The 16,353-nt window shown below is 42.7% G+C and overlaps 2 protein-coding genes across 4 annotated transcripts in view; both read left to right on the forward strand.

Moving 5' to 3' along the window:
- Positions 1-969: 969 nt before the first annotated feature.
- RIPPLY2 (ripply transcriptional repressor 2) lies at positions 970-3,305 on the forward strand. Its single transcript, XM_034060746.1, has 3 exons — positions 970-1,176; positions 1,323-1,387; positions 3,146-3,305. Exons 1-3 carry the CDS (start codon positions 970-972, stop codon positions 3,303-3,305), a joined length of 432 nt encoding a protein of 143 aa, XP_033916637.1.
- Positions 3,306-4,394: 1,089 nt separating this feature from the next.
- Positions 4,395-16,353, forward strand: part of CYB5R4 (cytochrome b5 reductase 4) — a 40,180-nt gene continuing 28,221 nt past the window's right edge. The window contains exons 1-5 of one of the 3 annotated variants that reach the window (XM_013130066.3): positions 4,395-4,506; positions 5,755-5,908; positions 8,981-9,081; positions 10,285-10,369; positions 13,985-14,023. In XM_013130066.3, the coding sequence (XP_012985520.3) occupies positions 4,432-4,506; positions 5,755-5,908; positions 8,981-9,081; positions 10,285-10,369; positions 13,985-14,023 (454 nt within the window). In that variant the 5' untranslated portion in view covers positions 4,395-4,431. Of the gene's footprint in view, positions 4,507-4,821; positions 4,950-5,754; positions 5,909-8,980; positions 9,082-10,284; positions 10,370-13,984; positions 14,024-16,353 lie in introns of those variants that run through there. The other 2 variants (XM_034060686.1, XM_034060685.1) reach the window with 2 other exon arrangements.

The raw sequence follows: 16,353 nt of genomic DNA on the forward strand, positions 1-16,353 counted from the left end.
ATTTCCATCCCTCTCCCCTGCATCAGTGATTGAAACCTCGGAAAGAACAGGGGAGGGAGGGAGGATAAGAAAGATGAAAATAGACATAAGAAGAAACTGTTGGTATCAGGTAACATGGAAATGGTAAGTTTGGCTTGAAACCTCTTCCATGTAGCAGCAGCATCTTGTGCTGGCAACGAATGAAGGAGCGGGATCACATGAAGAAGAATAAAGGACAGCAGGTTTCCTTGGTCAAAATACAACATAAAAAACACAAAACAAACACCAAACTCGACCCAGTGTACGTGGGCGCACACTAAGAAAGCAATGTTATTGTAGGGGGAGCATGTCACGGTGCGTGTCGGGGGGTGACGCGGTGTTAAGCATCATTTTCTCCATCCTCCAGGGTGAGACTCTTCTGGCCGTGCCCGCGGACCCCGCTTGGGAGCCTCGGGAAGCATTCCCATCGGCTCGGGAGAGAGGAGCAGCGGCGGTACCGGTATCAGCACCCGCGAGGGCCGCAATGCCCGGAGGCGCGGAGCCGCCGGTTCTCCGTTCCGCCCTCACTCCCTCGCTTCCTCCCCACAAGCCTTGCTTCGCCGCTTGGGGAGCTAAATAAACACGGTTTTAACGACAAAAGGCCGTGCTGGCGGCTGCTTGACAGCCGACAACGGGGCGGGAGAGCAACCCGGGCCCGTCTCCGGTGCGGCTCACCTCCCGCTCCGTTCCCACAGGGACTCGCCACTCCCGCGAGCATCAGCCATGTGTCTGCTCAAGTGCGATTAACACCGACTTGCGAACCCCCCCTTTTCTACACTCCCCCCAGGACCATTTGGAGCATGCACGTGCCAGCGCCCCGTGTTTACACAGTGGCGCCTTCGCGCGCAGCCTTTTTGCGGATGGCGCTGGCAAATGAGCTGGGGGAGGTGGGCTCCGCCGCCGGCTATAAAACCCTCCAGGCCCGGAGCGAATAGGGTCAGGCGATTAGACATGCACGGCTGGAGGATGGATGCTAGCAGCGGGACGGGGTGCGCCTGTGTCTGCCCATCCCCAGCAGCGCTGTCCCCGCAGGGATGCTCGCCTCTTGCCTCCTCGGCCCGCTGCAGGGCGCAGACTAGCTCAGCCCTAACGGTTCTGCCCTTGTCCCGTAGCTCTGCTCCTTTCTGGAGGCCGTGGGTGGCCGCGCCAGGCGAGGCGGTAAGGCGGAGCGGTACCGACACCGATTCCGCCGTGGTGAGTGGGGCACGTGGGGTGGGTCCGGGAGAACCGTTTATGGAGTTCTGGCAGGGCCCCCGAGCGCTGGTGCTGTGCCCGTGCGCTCATCTCTGTTCTTTTCCCCGCAGCCACTCCGCCCCTGCGGGCTGGCGGAAGCCTCCCGAAAGCTGGCGCAGTACAAGCACCCCGTCAGGTAAGTGCCCGTCCTGGCCTGCCGCGGGTTACTGCGGGGCAGCACCGGGGCCCGCGGTACGGCGCGGCCGGGAAAGAGGGAAGAGTCCCTTAATCGGGAGTGTGGTACTGGGGTGACCGAGCGGCTCCCCAGCCCCTTTTGTTCCCACCCATGCATTTATGTAGAGATTGCTCAGAGTGATTTAGCTATCCAAGTGTTTATGAACTGACAGGCCTTTGGGTGAATCACTGTCAGTGCTTGTGGGTTTACCAGCAATTTAAGATAAGATGTTGGCATGCTGCTGTGGTGTGACTTAAACATGTTGTACATGTGGCTGGTTTTAGGATTTGTTGTGATGTGTGATAGCAGACTTGGCTGAAGCACCTTGCTACTCATTCCTGTGCTCAGAACTAAAAAAATTAGGTGGGGTAGTTTGCTGTGCAACCGTCCTGGTGCAAGGAAGCAGGTGCAGGTATGGGAAAGAGTGGCAGGATGATAGGATATGGACTGACTAAGCCAACACTGACAAGATATTCATGTACTTACTGCTTTAATGAGGAAGGTAATGGCAATATCTGAATTGTCAGTTCTGAAAAGGAAATAAAGCTACAGTTGAATCTGCAGGTGAGCCTGTATTCAGAAGTACCAGTAGATGTTGCAAGGTGCTGAAAGTAATTCCACAAATATTTATTCCAGACAAGATGTGGCTTTCTCCCAAATCTAGGCTCTGATCCTTTACATACTGATGCACAGACCTTGACTTCACTGTGACTGCTCTGGGGCTTGGGGATGAGTGAGTGCTGAAGGAAGCACAGGGAATGGAGACATCCTATAAAGCAAGTGTCAGTTACTTTGTGCCTCAAAGGAAGCAGTGTCCTATTAAACAGTAGCCTAGAAAGCACTTTTTGTAATTGCTATAAAACTATCTAGTTTGTTTCTTAATGTAAACATTGTATTATAAGCAATCTGTAGTCAGCATTTTATTATGTAGCTATGTGCATGTATCTTAGCTCTTGAGACTTGTCTGTTTCTTTCAGCTATTTCCAAACTGTAAACAAAAGAGCATCAAACTAGCAATGCTAGTTGAAAAGGAACTGAAACTGTGGAGTATATTAATTGCAGTACATTAGAGCACTAGCTGATAGCCCTTGCTAATCATTGTATTACCAGCATTTTATGTTAATTTCTGGATACAAGACAGACTATATTAAAAAATCTAGACCTGGGGGGACATCTTCCATGAGGAGTCTGTTGGATCACAGAATGATTCTTCTTGAAAAGACAGGGGTGAAATATCAAGGTCTGATCTTTCTACACCTTTATCATTCCTTTTACTTTGAGATTTGTCTCACATCATTGTAAACACATGGGATGGGGACCTTCAGTAACAAAGTTCCTAATTTAATCCAAATACATTGAGGATCCAGTTTGACACCCATTCTATTCCCTAGAAATAGTTCCAGTGAAGGCAGTACTGCTTGGATCGGATCCCCAGGTAATACTGTTAATGAGGCACTGGAGTGGGAAGTTTCAGATGCTGTGGATCTTGGGGTTTACAGCAGTTTTGCTGTGAAAACAGCACTTTAAGTGCATGTTTGTCTCTTCAGACAAAAATAGAGAATCTGGGTAATTTCTTTTCTATTTAAATGTAGAAAGCAGTTTAGCGTGTGAAGGAAAAACTCTGTAGGATGCTGAACAGAATTTTACTGTTTGTTGTCTGTCAGCTTCCAAGTAGAATATATAACAACAATAAGCAAACACACTGTGTTCTCGTTTCAGACTATTTTGGCCCAAATCAAGGTGCTATGATTACTTATATCAGGAAGCCGAAGCACTTCTGAAAAACTTTCCAGTTCAAGCTACAATTTCCTTTTATGAAGACTCGGATAGTGAAGATGATGAACTGGAGCAAGATTTAAGAATAGCATCAGATTGCTGACTTCAGGAAAGGCCAACACAACTTCTAACACTTAATTTAAACCTAATATAAAAATGTATTATAGTATTTTTAAAGATAATTTATTTGTATGTAAGTTATTCTTAATAAAACTGAAATGTCTTGTAATTTTATCTGAGTCTTTTTCCTTAGTTCTGTTTTAGGCAGGAAGGTATTGATTAGTATTTTTATCTGAGGTCCTATATTTTGTAGACCTCGATTTTAGAAGCAAAGAAGGGAAGCTGTGCTTTAAAGGACTCAAAGGTTATGTGACTTCCTCAAAGTCTGAGGACACACAAAGGAAGTATTTTGTGATTTAGTAGACTCCACGTGGAAGCATGTCAAGGAATCATGAGACTCAGTACTCTTAATCAGCCATGCTGTTACAATGGAGCTTCAAACATGGAAAAGAGACCTCTTTCCGGGTTGGAGAGAAGGGTGCAACTGCTGCTCTAGTTTTTGCTTTTAAGGCAATCCCCCTTTTTAAGTTCCTCGTGCTCTCACATACATGAGCTGTATTGTTATATGGAAATACAGTATGAAACTGTACTGATCTCTGCTTTAGTTTGTAAAGCAGAGACCAAGAAATGAGAACGTCTACTGTGAGTAGTTTTGATTGAGTTTGGCTTTGGTAACTGACACAAAGCCCCTAATGGAACAAAAAAGCCAAAGCTTCTATTCCACCGTCAGTGCATGTATTTTAAGGTGCCCGTGTGTGTGTTGCTGCAGGCGGGGCTGGCTCGGCGTGCCAGCAGCATCCCTGCAAAGCTCACCCCGTCATACCTGGGGGACCTGGACATTAAACCGACTAGAGTGCGACGCACGACGAGCTCCCCAGGGGAGACGCGGTGTACGCGGTACGCAGACCCCCTCTCCTCGCCCTGCCACAGCCCCGTCCCTCTGTGGTACCCTCAGGCCCCGCGCTGGCAGCGGGCAATGCTCAATCCCAGGCGGTTTCACCCGAGCAGCCTAGAGCCCGGCCGCTGCAAGCGCCTCCACTCCCAAGGCCGCTACACGCCTCAACCCCGCCCAGGCCCGGGCTCCACCCGTCCCGCGCCTGCGCCCTGCGCTGGAGCGCTCCGCCCCCTCCCCTGCCCTCCGGGGCGCAGGCCGCGGCTGTGCCGGCAGCATGTTGAATGTGCCGCCGCCGGCCTTCCCTGCGCCCAGCTCCCAGCAGCGGGCGGCGGCAGGTGGCCGCGCTAAGGTAGGTGCAGCTCGGCCGCCGTCGCGGTGCTAGGAGTCAATAGCAGCCGGCGCTGGGGCCTTCCCCGGCAGCGCGGCTCAGAGCCCTGTGGCCCTGCTTATGCCCCGGCCGCAGGGGTGCCGGTGACCTACGCTTTGGTGGGGGATGGAGGGCCCGGTGAGGCCAGTGCTTTGCCTGGTGCGTTTCGGCCGGCTGCCTGTGCTGAGCTTCCCTCTCGGCCGAGCTGCTGGGGTTTGCCGGTCGGCTCCCGGTTCCGGCTGGGGCGGGGTTGCGGCTTGCGGCGTCCCTCGAGAGGTCTCCTACGATAGCAGCCGCTGAGGGGACACGGCGGCTGTGTCAGAGCCCCTGGGATCGGCTGCTTCGCCAAAAAATGTTTCGTAGTTCTCGTCTTCGAAGGCGGTGGTGACAACGCTTCCTGCTCTGCTTTCTCAGCTTGTCTGCAGGTCCTTCTGTGCGGAGATGGAGACTTTCAGCTTACTCTGAAGACGTGTTGGGGTGGTTTTGGGGGCCTTTGGTGTCTGCAGATGTGAGCTTTGGAAAGCAAACACGTACTTAGACTAAAGTACCATCAAGTGATGTGGGTCTATGTGGTCTTTAGTTTTCTCGGTTCTGGTTTTGCTGCAGTTTCGTAAGACCACGATTGTCTAACCCTGTTCCATGCTGTTAAGAGTTAGAATCAAAGAGGTTCCCACTCTGGTGGTGTTGAAAAGGAAGGTGCTAGACGATGAAGGTCTTGCTCTGTCTTTTAGGGCACACCATGACTATTACATTTCTGGTAAGGTGGAAGAGTTTCGTCCCACCTTTCTCTGGGTGAGATTTCCACTTGCTAGAGGGACTTGCAGAAAGTCTTTATGAATGCTGTGAAGGTGAACTTCCCTACCTTGTCCTACCTGGCCGTGATTTTCAAATCTCTCTTCCTTGTTGCTCATAGGTTTCTAGGCTGTATCTCAAATGATGCTGGTAGAACCTTTTTATCACCACAGGAGGACTTGGTATCTGCAGTTTGCTTTCTGAAAAGTCATATAAATGTTTGTTCATGTTCAATAATTCCTTTGTCTGGATTACCGGATAGAATGTTTTCTTAAGCACCCTTACTGCTGAGTAGGGCTCCCAAATATCAGTGAAGAATACAGGTTGTGTTATTTCTTGTTTTGTTTGAGTCCTCTTAGGGAGTTTAGAAAAGTGTTTTGAATGGCTCTTTTTTTTTCCTTAGAGTTTAACAATGTTTGTATGTTTGTTATTTTTCAGGTACCTTTAAAGCCAGGAAGGAGTCTTATGGATTGGATTCGACTAACTAAAAGTGGGAAAGACATGACTGGTTTAAAAGGAAGACTAATTGAAGTGACTGAAGATGAGCTTGCTAAGCACAACAAAAAAGAGGACTGCTGGATATGTATAAGAGGTTGGTTGCTGTGATGTTCCTTCTGTGTTTTTTGCCTACATTTTCTCTTCTGTACGTAAAAAAGGAGCAACAAAACCCAACAAAAGCCACACCTCAAAACAAACTATGCACCTTCTGTGTCTGGACAGGGTATAATTTTAACATAATTGGACAGAACTTCAATCAAGTTAGAGATTTTGTGTCCCAAAGATTTTCTTGTTTTCAAGCCTTTCATAAGAAGTCTTCCAAATGAGTGTACTTTGTACTTGTTTTATATATAGAATCATAGAATGATAGAATAGTTAGGGTTGGAAAGGACCTTAAGATCATCTAGTTCCAGAACCGCTGCCATGGGCAGGGACACCTCACACTAAACCATGTCACCTAAGGCTCTGTCCAACCTGGCCTTGGACACCACCAAGGATAGAGCATTCACAAACTGTCTTGGGCAAATCATTCCAGTGCCTCCCCACCCTTACACTAAAGAACTTCTTCCTGTATATAACCTGAACTTCCCCTTTTTCAAGGGGAAGCTCATTACCCATTGTCCTGTCACTACAGTCCCTAATGAAGAGTCCCTCCTCAGCATCCTTAGAAGCCCCAGGTATACATATGAAAATTATAAAAACAAGATATAAGGTAATGCCTCAAATAGCAAGTGCTTAGCAAAAAAATAAGTCATTGAAAATGCTGACACTCATCAGTTTATTATCCTTAACAGTTGACTGGGTTTAGTGATTACTTTAAGGCATCTAGAGACATAAAAATACTAAAATTATTACTTAAACCTGTGGAATGGTTGTTGGGAAACAAGTGTGCAAGCCTGTATAAACCTCCATAAAACTTAGTAGGGCAAATGACAGTTCTCACAGGGAACAATCATAATTTCTATCTAGAAATCAAACATTTGTGGCAAATAAGCCATTCTCTTTATGCTGCTATTTTTATGAAATTTCAGCTCAAAACTTTGGAGCAGTAGCTCTAGCTAGGTATTTTCAGTGCTGAAAACAAAGTTCCTAGTTGTCTTACAGAAAGGAATGAAATATTTTCTCTGGTTAATTTGTTTAGAGGCTAAAATACATCAATATCACTTCATATATAACACCACTTCTACAAAGGTAGATTAATAACATTTGAGTAGTTAACATGACATTTCTGTAGGAGGATTGTTTCATTTAATTGTAACTTTCTTCTGGTAAGGAACAGCATTGGTTTTTGTTGTAATGTCATTTCTCAACTCCAGCAAAAGGAAGTTCAGTGTCTCTATGAGGGTGACTGTGGGATTTTTTTGACATTAAAAGGAATAAGAGAGCAAGGGTAAAATGTTGTTCAGTACTGGCTTTTGAACAAAATAGTAGGATTATTAATGCTCTGTGTGCACTTGCATATGCTAGCAAAACTACATTTAAAGTGGAGAGCGTATTTACTGTGGAGGTCTATTCATTTTTCTCACTCAAAAAGGGACATCTACTGAATACAAAATTATTGCTTAAGAACTTTCCTGTTTTGGTTTTAATCTCTTATTTCCCCTTGACTGCATCTCTGAGGTTGGTTTTACAAGAACTCCATCATGCTGCTTTTGTATCTGTCTCTAAATTTTTCCATTTCTGCTTTTTCTTTGTTGACAGGCTAATTGAAAAAAAAAACCGGCATAACTGAGAACCCTGGTAGATTATCCATAGATCCAATATATGAGCAGGTAGCAATATAACACCGTTGTGGAAAAGTTAAATGAAGTTTTTTCATTGGTAGTTAGACTGTGTATCTGTTAGGACAGAAACTGATGAGAGGAGAGTGAAGTAAAAGAACAGCTTACTCTGTTCAAAACCCTGGTATGATGATCATCAAATAATGCTGCTATATGGGACACAGATTTATATATGTAAGTGGGATATCAGGGCAGTTAAAGTGTGAAGGATATATAAATGAGATCTTTTTTGCTCGTTCAAGTTTGACGGTAAATTGATTGACTAATATTCAGGAGGTCGTAACAATGTTACTTTTTAGTGTGTGCAGTAATAGATGCTGCACGCAAGATGGCGTAGTGAATACGTCCATCAGAAGATCGGCTCAGTAAAACATGCAGAGGTCTTTCCTTTGTTGTCTGGGATGACTGTTCTTACCAACTAGGATTCTCCCAAGTATGTCTTCCCCAGGCCCAGTGCTGAATGCTTACCTCTTCTTCCGAAGTAATTAATGTACTCTTCTTAATGTGTTAAAAGCTTCTTACAAAAGCATTGGTGCAGTTCCACTTTTTTTAGCTTCCTGTTTTACGTATGGGTATGTCTTTAAATATTCTGCTAGGTAGGCCTGCAGCAGTCTTGTTAACACCAACGTGTCTGCAGTTAAATCTGTTTATAGCTGCATTCTCCAGGCTCTAATTACTCTGGTTGCATAGCAACAATAATTAGATATCATTATTTCAGACCTGTGAAGAGGCATTGTTGTATCTTCCTGGAAATCTTAAGACTCATGCAGAAGGAATGCTGAGCCCTTTAACTGGGATAAATTTGGTACCAGAGTTATAAGCCTTTAATGAGCATAGACTATCTTAAGTTCTTTTATGTTACTGAATCTGAAGAATTAAAGTTTTGTTGCTGATGGTAGCAGTTTGTCCTTATGGGGGACAGTTCATTCCTGTAGGAATTTTATTCCATAGGTGATGGAGTATACAGAAACAATTATGGTAGCACTTCAGGGGTAACTTAGTTGGAAGGGAGAGTGAAAACAGTTCTGTGCACTAACAGGCTCAATTTTATGTCTGTTTAAATCAGTCTCTGGTCCTAGCTACCCCCTAGCTAGCATATACCATGTTCACCTTCAAGGCTGAAGCCTTAACCCTGCAGGTTTCTTAGTATGCTCACTGGGACAAAGTGGCATGGCATTGTAGGATTGGCATCTCCATGTAGGAACATCTTTCTTCTTCGCTGTACCATTGTGTTTTGTGAAGTCATACTATTTGTTGCAGCTATGTTTGCTATTTGACATGACACTGTTTAATATACATAAACTTTTCACTGGTTTTGGAGATAGGAGTGGTTGTAGAGCTTGTGGAAATGCTGCTTGCATGTTTTTATATTTCATTTTCTTCAGGATTTGTATATAATGTCACACCATATATGGAATATCATCCCGGTGGTGAGGATGAACTAATGAAAGCGGCAGGAACTGATGGTACCGATCTCTTTGACCAGGTGAGTACTGGCAGCGTACAGTACACTTGCTCCTTGAAAGGTATTTTGAAAAAGAAAATGCATGTTTTCTGATTATTTTTAGGACATTCCAGTGGAAATGGCGATTTGAACTTTTTCAGGCCTAAGAAAAGGCTGTGAGGTATTGCTCAGAATGGCACTTACTTACTGAAAGAAGCATACCAGAAGACAGTAATCAAGGTGTCACTTTGTTGTTGAAATGTTGCTTCATTTTGACCATTTTATTATTTTTTTAGGAGAAATAACAATAAAGTAGCAACAATGTGAGATACCACCTTCTTAATAAATCACTACAATAACTGATTGCTGTTGTTTGAGAGGCATTTTCTTCTCAGAAGTTCAAGTTTTTGAAAAATGCTTGTAGTATTCTTTTACCCATTAATTTGCCCCCTGCATTATCAGGGAGTGAAGTGCTAAATGAAAATGCTGGGGCTGGTATTACGTGACAGTGAAGAAATCATAAGGTATCAGTTGAGCTCCTACATTTCTTTAAATGTTTTTTAAAGACTTGGAAAATAAGGGGTCTGCAGAACGGGTGTATTTTCTGTAAGAAATAGATTGCAAACCTGGTGCCGTAAAAGATGATTCACTGAGTTGGCATTTTTTAGAAACAGATTCTTTGAGTCTCCTTAGCTCATAAGGTTTGTCTGAGAAACTGGAAAAGAGCAGAAAAGAAACCTCTGTTTCTGAACAGGAAATCTGTTATCTCTTTACAATTGGCTTATTACAGTATGTTATGTCCTTATTTGCAAAATGTTTTTAACAATGAATGTAAATAAAGATGTGATGATGTTTTAGCTTTCAGTTTATCTTTGGTTAACCTTTTAGCTTTCAGTTTATCTTTGGTTAACCCTTTTGCAAATGCAGTGTTGAATTTGGGCATAATTCTCTGGTTTCCAGAAATTTGGAGTTTCTCTCCTTAAAGTTCATGTGGAATCAAGTAGTCGCCTGGAATTCTGTAGCTGTGTTGTTAGATGATGATACTCCCAAACAGGAATCTTGGCATCAGCATATTTGGGGAAGCCCATCAAGTTGTTACTAAGTTCAGATACATACTTGATACTTTTTTTTTTTTTATATCATCAGCCACTATGAAAAGGTTAATCTTTCTATTTTTCTATTTCAGTGCTTAGAACAACATAGTAAGAATTGCAAATTGTATGAAAACATATTTTGTTACTATAGGTTCATCGCTGGGTCAATTATGAATCGATGCTGAAGGAATGTCTTGTTGGGAGAATGGCTGTCAAGCCTGTTGCTGCCCCAAAAGGTGAGGTTTTTAAGAATACAGTAATCTCTACTATGCTGTATTCAAAAATGATCTGGAAATTGCAAGGAATCCTAAGTCATCATATTTACAAGGAGTCTATTCTGGCATAGAGATGAAGGCTGTTGCAAATATTCAGTCTTTTTATAGCAGATACCTGAAGATGGATCCAGTTTATGCGTGAAGACTTTTTTTAGTAATGGACTGCTACATTTTTTCTTTTGTTTTTAGTCATCAGAAAATAGACATCTGTGTGTTCAATGCATGCATATATATATATATATATATATATATATATATACTGTTGTGGGGTTTTCTCCCACATCCCTGTTTCTCCTTCTGATCCCCGGGGGCAAACTGTCATACCTCTCTTAGCTTGAAATAAAGTTTGTGTTTTCAGTCTGGTGATTTCAGTAGCAGACATGTGTCTGGCAAGTTCCATATATATATTGAGATATTCGAATACACTTTATGAACAGTTATCCTTTCCAGAATACTTTATTTGGTTCTTTAGTTTGAATTTAGTTGGAGAAGATTTTGCTGATACAACAGACTTCTCTGAGCCAGGACAGCAAGAGATATATTGTCTAAAACACCTATGATGGTTTCCAGAGAGTTTAATCTTTGGTATTTGTTTTGGTTTGTAGGCCACAGCAAAAATTTCTTATAAGTAGGAATCAGACTCTGTTACAGAGTATTGACCCTTAGCACAACTGCAGGGAAAACATGAAGAAATTAATGATAGCAGCGCTTCTCAAACTCAGTGGCATCGTTTAGTTCACAAATTTGGCATCTCTTGTAGCTCTTAAGCTTCTGGCAAGGTGCACTGCATGCTTCCATAGCACTTATATCACATTGCCTATCAGTTTGAGTTTGGTCTGTACATGAAGGAGAATAATATTTTACATCTCCATGTTGCTGGGTAGCTAGTTCCAGTGTGGAGCTTTTGGGGTGAATGCACAAAGGTATGAAGAAACCTCAAAAATGTAACTGCTTAATGGAGTCAAGGTGTTACAGATAAATTATTGCTACTTTGTCAGCTCAGTTAGAAATTTAAAAGTAAACCTGACTTTTGCAACTAGAAGGTATTTTTGAGACATGTCTTTGCTCTTGCCAGCTATGACAGTCTGTTTCCTGCTGTATATTTTTTTTCACTTTCCTCCATAGTAGGACTCTTCTATCTATTTTGCCAGATTAAAGTTTGCAGGATAGAAGTTGCCAGCTCCATAAAGCCAGTTCCGTTGCTTGTGTCTCTTAGCCATTTCAGGCTTGAAAAAAAATGTAATTTCAGTAAGAATCAACCAGATTAGACTGGATTTGCTAAAATTCTTCACTGTGAAATTCTCAAAGTTGACTTTGAGGTCAAAAACATGATTAACTAACTTCACTGTCAGCCAGCAATAATTGTAGTCTTGCATCCTTCCAGAAGGACCATATTCAGCAAAGTTTGCATTTGAAAACAGAATAATACTAAGTAAGGTGCATGTTTTTGAATGTAGAAATAAGTGGGCTCATAAATATCAAGGAAAGACAGGATTTCAAATTACGGAATACAGTGGTGGGGTTTTTTTTTTGTGGCAGAAGCTGGATGTTTGACATTAGGCAAGCATTGGTACTTGCTGTTTGGTACAGTCTCAATACAGTGCAGGTAGGGCATTTATAGGTTTGTTGGGGCATTACTGGAAGATTCATGGTTTAACTTAGTTTTTCTTTACTGTGTTCTGGTGTATTTTTGAAAGATGGTACAATTATTTGTTCATCAAACAATATAATAAGGAAGCTATTGTCTTTGCATACTCTAGTTTGTTATTTCTTTAGGAAAGAAGAGTCTTTTGAAAATGCCGTTAAAAGTGATGTTTTGTCAACTTGTCTATTGGGAATGCTGCTTAATGGTATGGTAGTGGCTAATAGGAAATTCTGAAGTGTCCCTTCATTTCCCTGAAGTGTTATGGTGGATCTGTACACTGAAACCTGTAGTGTTTATACTTCCTGAGAAGATCAGTGCAGTAACCAGAGCAGTCCTCAGGCATGTAAGAGGTGTTTTCAGTGTCTCCCTCAACAAACCTGTATGGCATTAGACTGCTTGCTTTCACTTCAGGGTGCTCAGCTCTAAACACTAGTAAGGACATTAGTTGGATATCTTTTAATCCTGCTAATGTTTATCAGACACATTCGTACATGTCCCTTTGTTACTTCAATGGTAATGTAACTTGGGAGTTGGAATGCATGTTGTGATATTCTTAATTCAGTGAGGTAGACTGAGAGCTATGGTGTCATCCAAGGAAGAGAGGTAGGGCTTTGTCTTGGAAATGCCTCAAAATGTCCTTAAAATTGCAATGCCAATTTTGGTGCAGTGTGTTAAAATGTAGTGATGTGAGAGCAGACTTTTGAACACAAAAAAATTACCTTTCATCAGAAGTGAGATTTTTGTAAATGACTTGCCTATCCTGGCAGAAAGCTTGAAGTTGTGTACTCTAGAATAAGAATACACAGGCATTTGGCTGAACTGTCCCATTTATCTTGAGTGTTTTTTGTTGTGGCACTATGTGAAAGCCTTTGATGAGCACAAATCTTGGGCAGCTCTGAAATAATTTTGCAGTATTGTATGTGTGGTGTTTTGTTCCAGGAGCCTTTCCTTCACTTCTCTTGCAGTGTCATTTTTCCTCTGACACTGGCTGCTGTGATGCAGAGCACTGAAAGGGATTCAGAAGAGCAGGGGAGAAAAGTTCACATTTTGGTTTTCATGAAAGGGAGCAGGAAGAACACACTGCTGTTTCTCCCACTTCCCCAAACCTGGCTCCAATAAAAGAGAATATAAAATTCACCTTTATATTGGGACATTGAGATGTGCAATGTAGAAAAGGCAGAAGGGGGCCCGGGCACATCCAAGGAGCTTAGTTTCACCACCAGTTTGCTGTGAGCAGAAGGATATGTGGCTGGGAGGTGCAGTGCCTTTCCACTCGAGTTGAGCACCTTATCTATGACATGACATGATATGATGTTTTATTCTCCTGCTTGGTCAGTCTGTTTGTTTATTTATTGTTTTGATGGTTTGTTTTTTTGGGTTTTAGGGGGTTTTCTTCTGCTAGTTGTGTGTTAGGAATAGTTGCATACTGTGGATATAATGAAAATTTCAGATAATAACTTATTAAATAAATTAATTTGACAGAAGGAGCTTACAGAAACATTTTTTTTCCCCTTGGGTTTCTGCCAAGGATTTGGTTTCGATTTCCAAACACTGGGTTGGTCAGATTCAGTTTCAAATAAGTGTTGTCACAACGCAAGTGTCATTGAAGGTCTGACAGATCTAGTGAGTTTCTTAGCTGTGAAGTTTGTAATTGCAGAAGATAATCTGTGGTGTTTGTTTTGAAGTGCTGGAGTTATTGCTTTTCCTGCCTTTTAGTGCTGTGCAACTTCTGGCGTGTTTAACGTGCTGTTTGTTTAATTACATGTAATCTTGGAATGGCAACCAATGCTGCATGTGAAGCATCCTGGTCAGTCAATGTTTTGGAAGGTTTAGCTGGGGATTCTTTCTTGGCTTCTTTCTTTAGCATGATGTGTGCAAGTACTATGGTGCAACTTCTTACTGTGGTGCTCATTTTTTCTTAATGTTTGTAGAGATTACTTCTGTGTCTGAAGAGAAGAAACAGCTTAATGGTAAGTATTCACCTGGAGTGAGGCAAGGAGTGAATCTGAAACTTAGTTAAGTATTATTGAATGAGTACTGTTTGTCCAGGCTTCTCTCTGTCATTATGTTTAAATCTGATGTTGAGGCTTTAGTGATCTGTGGAAATTACAGAAGGCAGAATCCTAATCAGGTACTGTGAATTCAGTGTTTAAAAGTATTTAAAAGGCTGCTCTAGAGTAGTATAGATAAGGGAGGTATGAGATGGATGAGCTTTCTGCTTGAGTGAGACAAGTTAGGTCACAAATTACTGTGTGCTGTAGAAATCCTTCTCTGTATCGGAAAAGATAGATTGCCACAGGATTGGAGTAACAGGGTCAAGACAAAATAGTTCAGGTTGGAAGGAACATCTGTAGCTTGTTCTGTCTGGTCTCCTGCTCAAAGCTAGATGATACATGATACTGCTCATGAGCAGTCTCACCCTTGTGGGAAGAGGCGAGGAGACAAGGTATGGTATATTGGTTTTTCACCCTCCCGCCAATTTTTCACTGCAACTTGCCTATTGCCTCTTGTCCCTCTCCTGAGAAGCATCTGGCTGTCTTCTCTATAATTCCTTCTCTCCCACCTCCTTCTCTTTAGCTAGTTGACAACTGTATTCGTATTTCCTCCTTAGCCTTTTCTTCTGCAGGCTGAACACCTACAGTTCCCTCCCTGTCCTTTCATGTATACTGTGCTGCTCCAGCTGCTGACCATTTTAGTGGCCTTTCTCTGGACTTGTTCCGGTATATCAATGTCTGTCCTGCACAGGGGAGCCAAAACTGGACACAGTACTCCAGATTGGCCTCACAAATGCTGAACAGAGAGGAAGAATTGCTTCCCTTGAACTGATGGCTGTACTCTTGTCCAGGATAAAGTTGGCCTTCATCAAAACAAAGATGCAGTTATCTGCCCAAGTTTGGCTTGTCTGCCAAGTTATTGGAAGATTTTCTGCAAAGCTCCTTTCTGTCTAGGTGGGCGTCCTGTTTGTTTTGTTGCATCAGGTTTATTTTCCTTTCCCTGGTGCAAAATTTTTGTGTTGCTTCTGAGCTTCCTGGAACTTTTGTCAGCCTGTTTTTTCAGTTGGTCTACATCCCTTTGAATAGAAGACATAATCATTTGTGTTCTGACTGCTTTTTATGATTCATTATTGCTCACTGCCTAATAGTGGGACATTGTGTGTGCCCTTCAGGTTCCTAATAACACTATGAAACACTATTGGCATTCCCTGTTCTTAGGGAATACCACCTGTAACTAGCCACCAGTTGGACTTTGGACTGCTGATCAAACTTTTTGTGACTGAACGGCCCTACTAATTTTCTATCCAGATTTTAACCCACATATTAAGCCCAGCTCTCTCCAGTGTGGCTATGAAGATAATGTGAGAAACTTATCACTAGCCTTGCTCTCCCATGGGATTCCATGAAGCAGTTTCCAGAATTAGGTGAAGTTTGCTCTCATGAGATGCAGAGCTGTAATTCTGCTGTTCATCCTGGTCACCTTAAACTCTTTCATTTCATGTCTGCTGTTAGCCTTTGGCTTCACCACCAGCTCTTCTTTACTTATGACCACCATGACCAGTAGAGCATTTCACTTAATTGCTTTATTGATCACCTGAATCATAGAAATACTGTATTTTTATTGCAGTGTGACTTCTTGTTTTCACAGAGCATCATACAGCATTGTAGAATAATTCATAAATAACTTGGTTTGCCAGAAAGCTCTATTTTATTGTGGCAGTTCACATATTTCTGTTGACCTGCAAAATCAAAAAGGAGCGTGTATGACCATGAATTCCTCTTATCCATGGAGGCCAACCTACACATATGATATATGCCATAGAATCAGAATGGTTTGGGTTGGAAGGGACCTTAATGAGCACCTAATTCCAACCCCCTGCTGTGGACAGGGACATCTTCCACTAGACCAGGTTGCTCAAATCCCCATCCAACCTGTCCTTGAACACTGCCAGGGATGGGACAGCCCTAGCTTTTCTGGGCAACCTGTGCCAGCACCTCACCACCCTCACAGTGAAGATTTCTTTTCCTAATATCTAATCTAAATCTACCCTCTTTCATTCTAAGGCCATTTTCTTTTGTCCTGTCCCTACAGGCTCTTGTAAAAAGTCTCTCTCCAGCTGTCCTCAAGGAGGGCTTAGCCTTTGAGAAGGCTTTTTCATTAGGTAATTGGTTTTCTTTTGCAATGATCTGACTGCTGTGCCATTTAGCTTCCTTGGAAGCTGCAGATGGTGTATACTTTAGAGGTAATTAAGGATCAAAGAATAAATAATTCCACCAAGTGTTAACTGCTTTGGGTTAATTCCCCC

This window comes from Melopsittacus undulatus, chromosome 3 (genome assembly GCF_012275295.1).
Source record: "Melopsittacus undulatus isolate bMelUnd1 chromosome 3, bMelUnd1.mat.Z, whole genome shotgun sequence".
In the NCBI taxonomy this organism is placed as follows: Eukaryota; Metazoa; Chordata; class Aves; order Psittaciformes; family Psittaculidae; genus Melopsittacus; species Melopsittacus undulatus.

Excerpts from the sequence above, each read along its gene's own strand:
- RIPPLY2 (XM_034060746.1), top strand. The coding sequence starts at position 970 with ATGCACGGCTGGAGGATGGATGCTAGCAGCGGGACGGGGTGCGCCTGT. Across the intron at positions 1,177-1,322 it reads TGGCCGCGCCAGGCGAGGCG|CCACTCCGCCCCTGCGGGCT; the intron begins GTAAGGCGGAGC and ends TTTTCCCCGCAG. Across the intron at positions 1,388-3,145 it reads CAGTACAAGCACCCCGTCAG|ACTATTTTGGCCCAAATCAA; the intron begins GTAAGTGCCCGT and ends TTCTCGTTTCAG.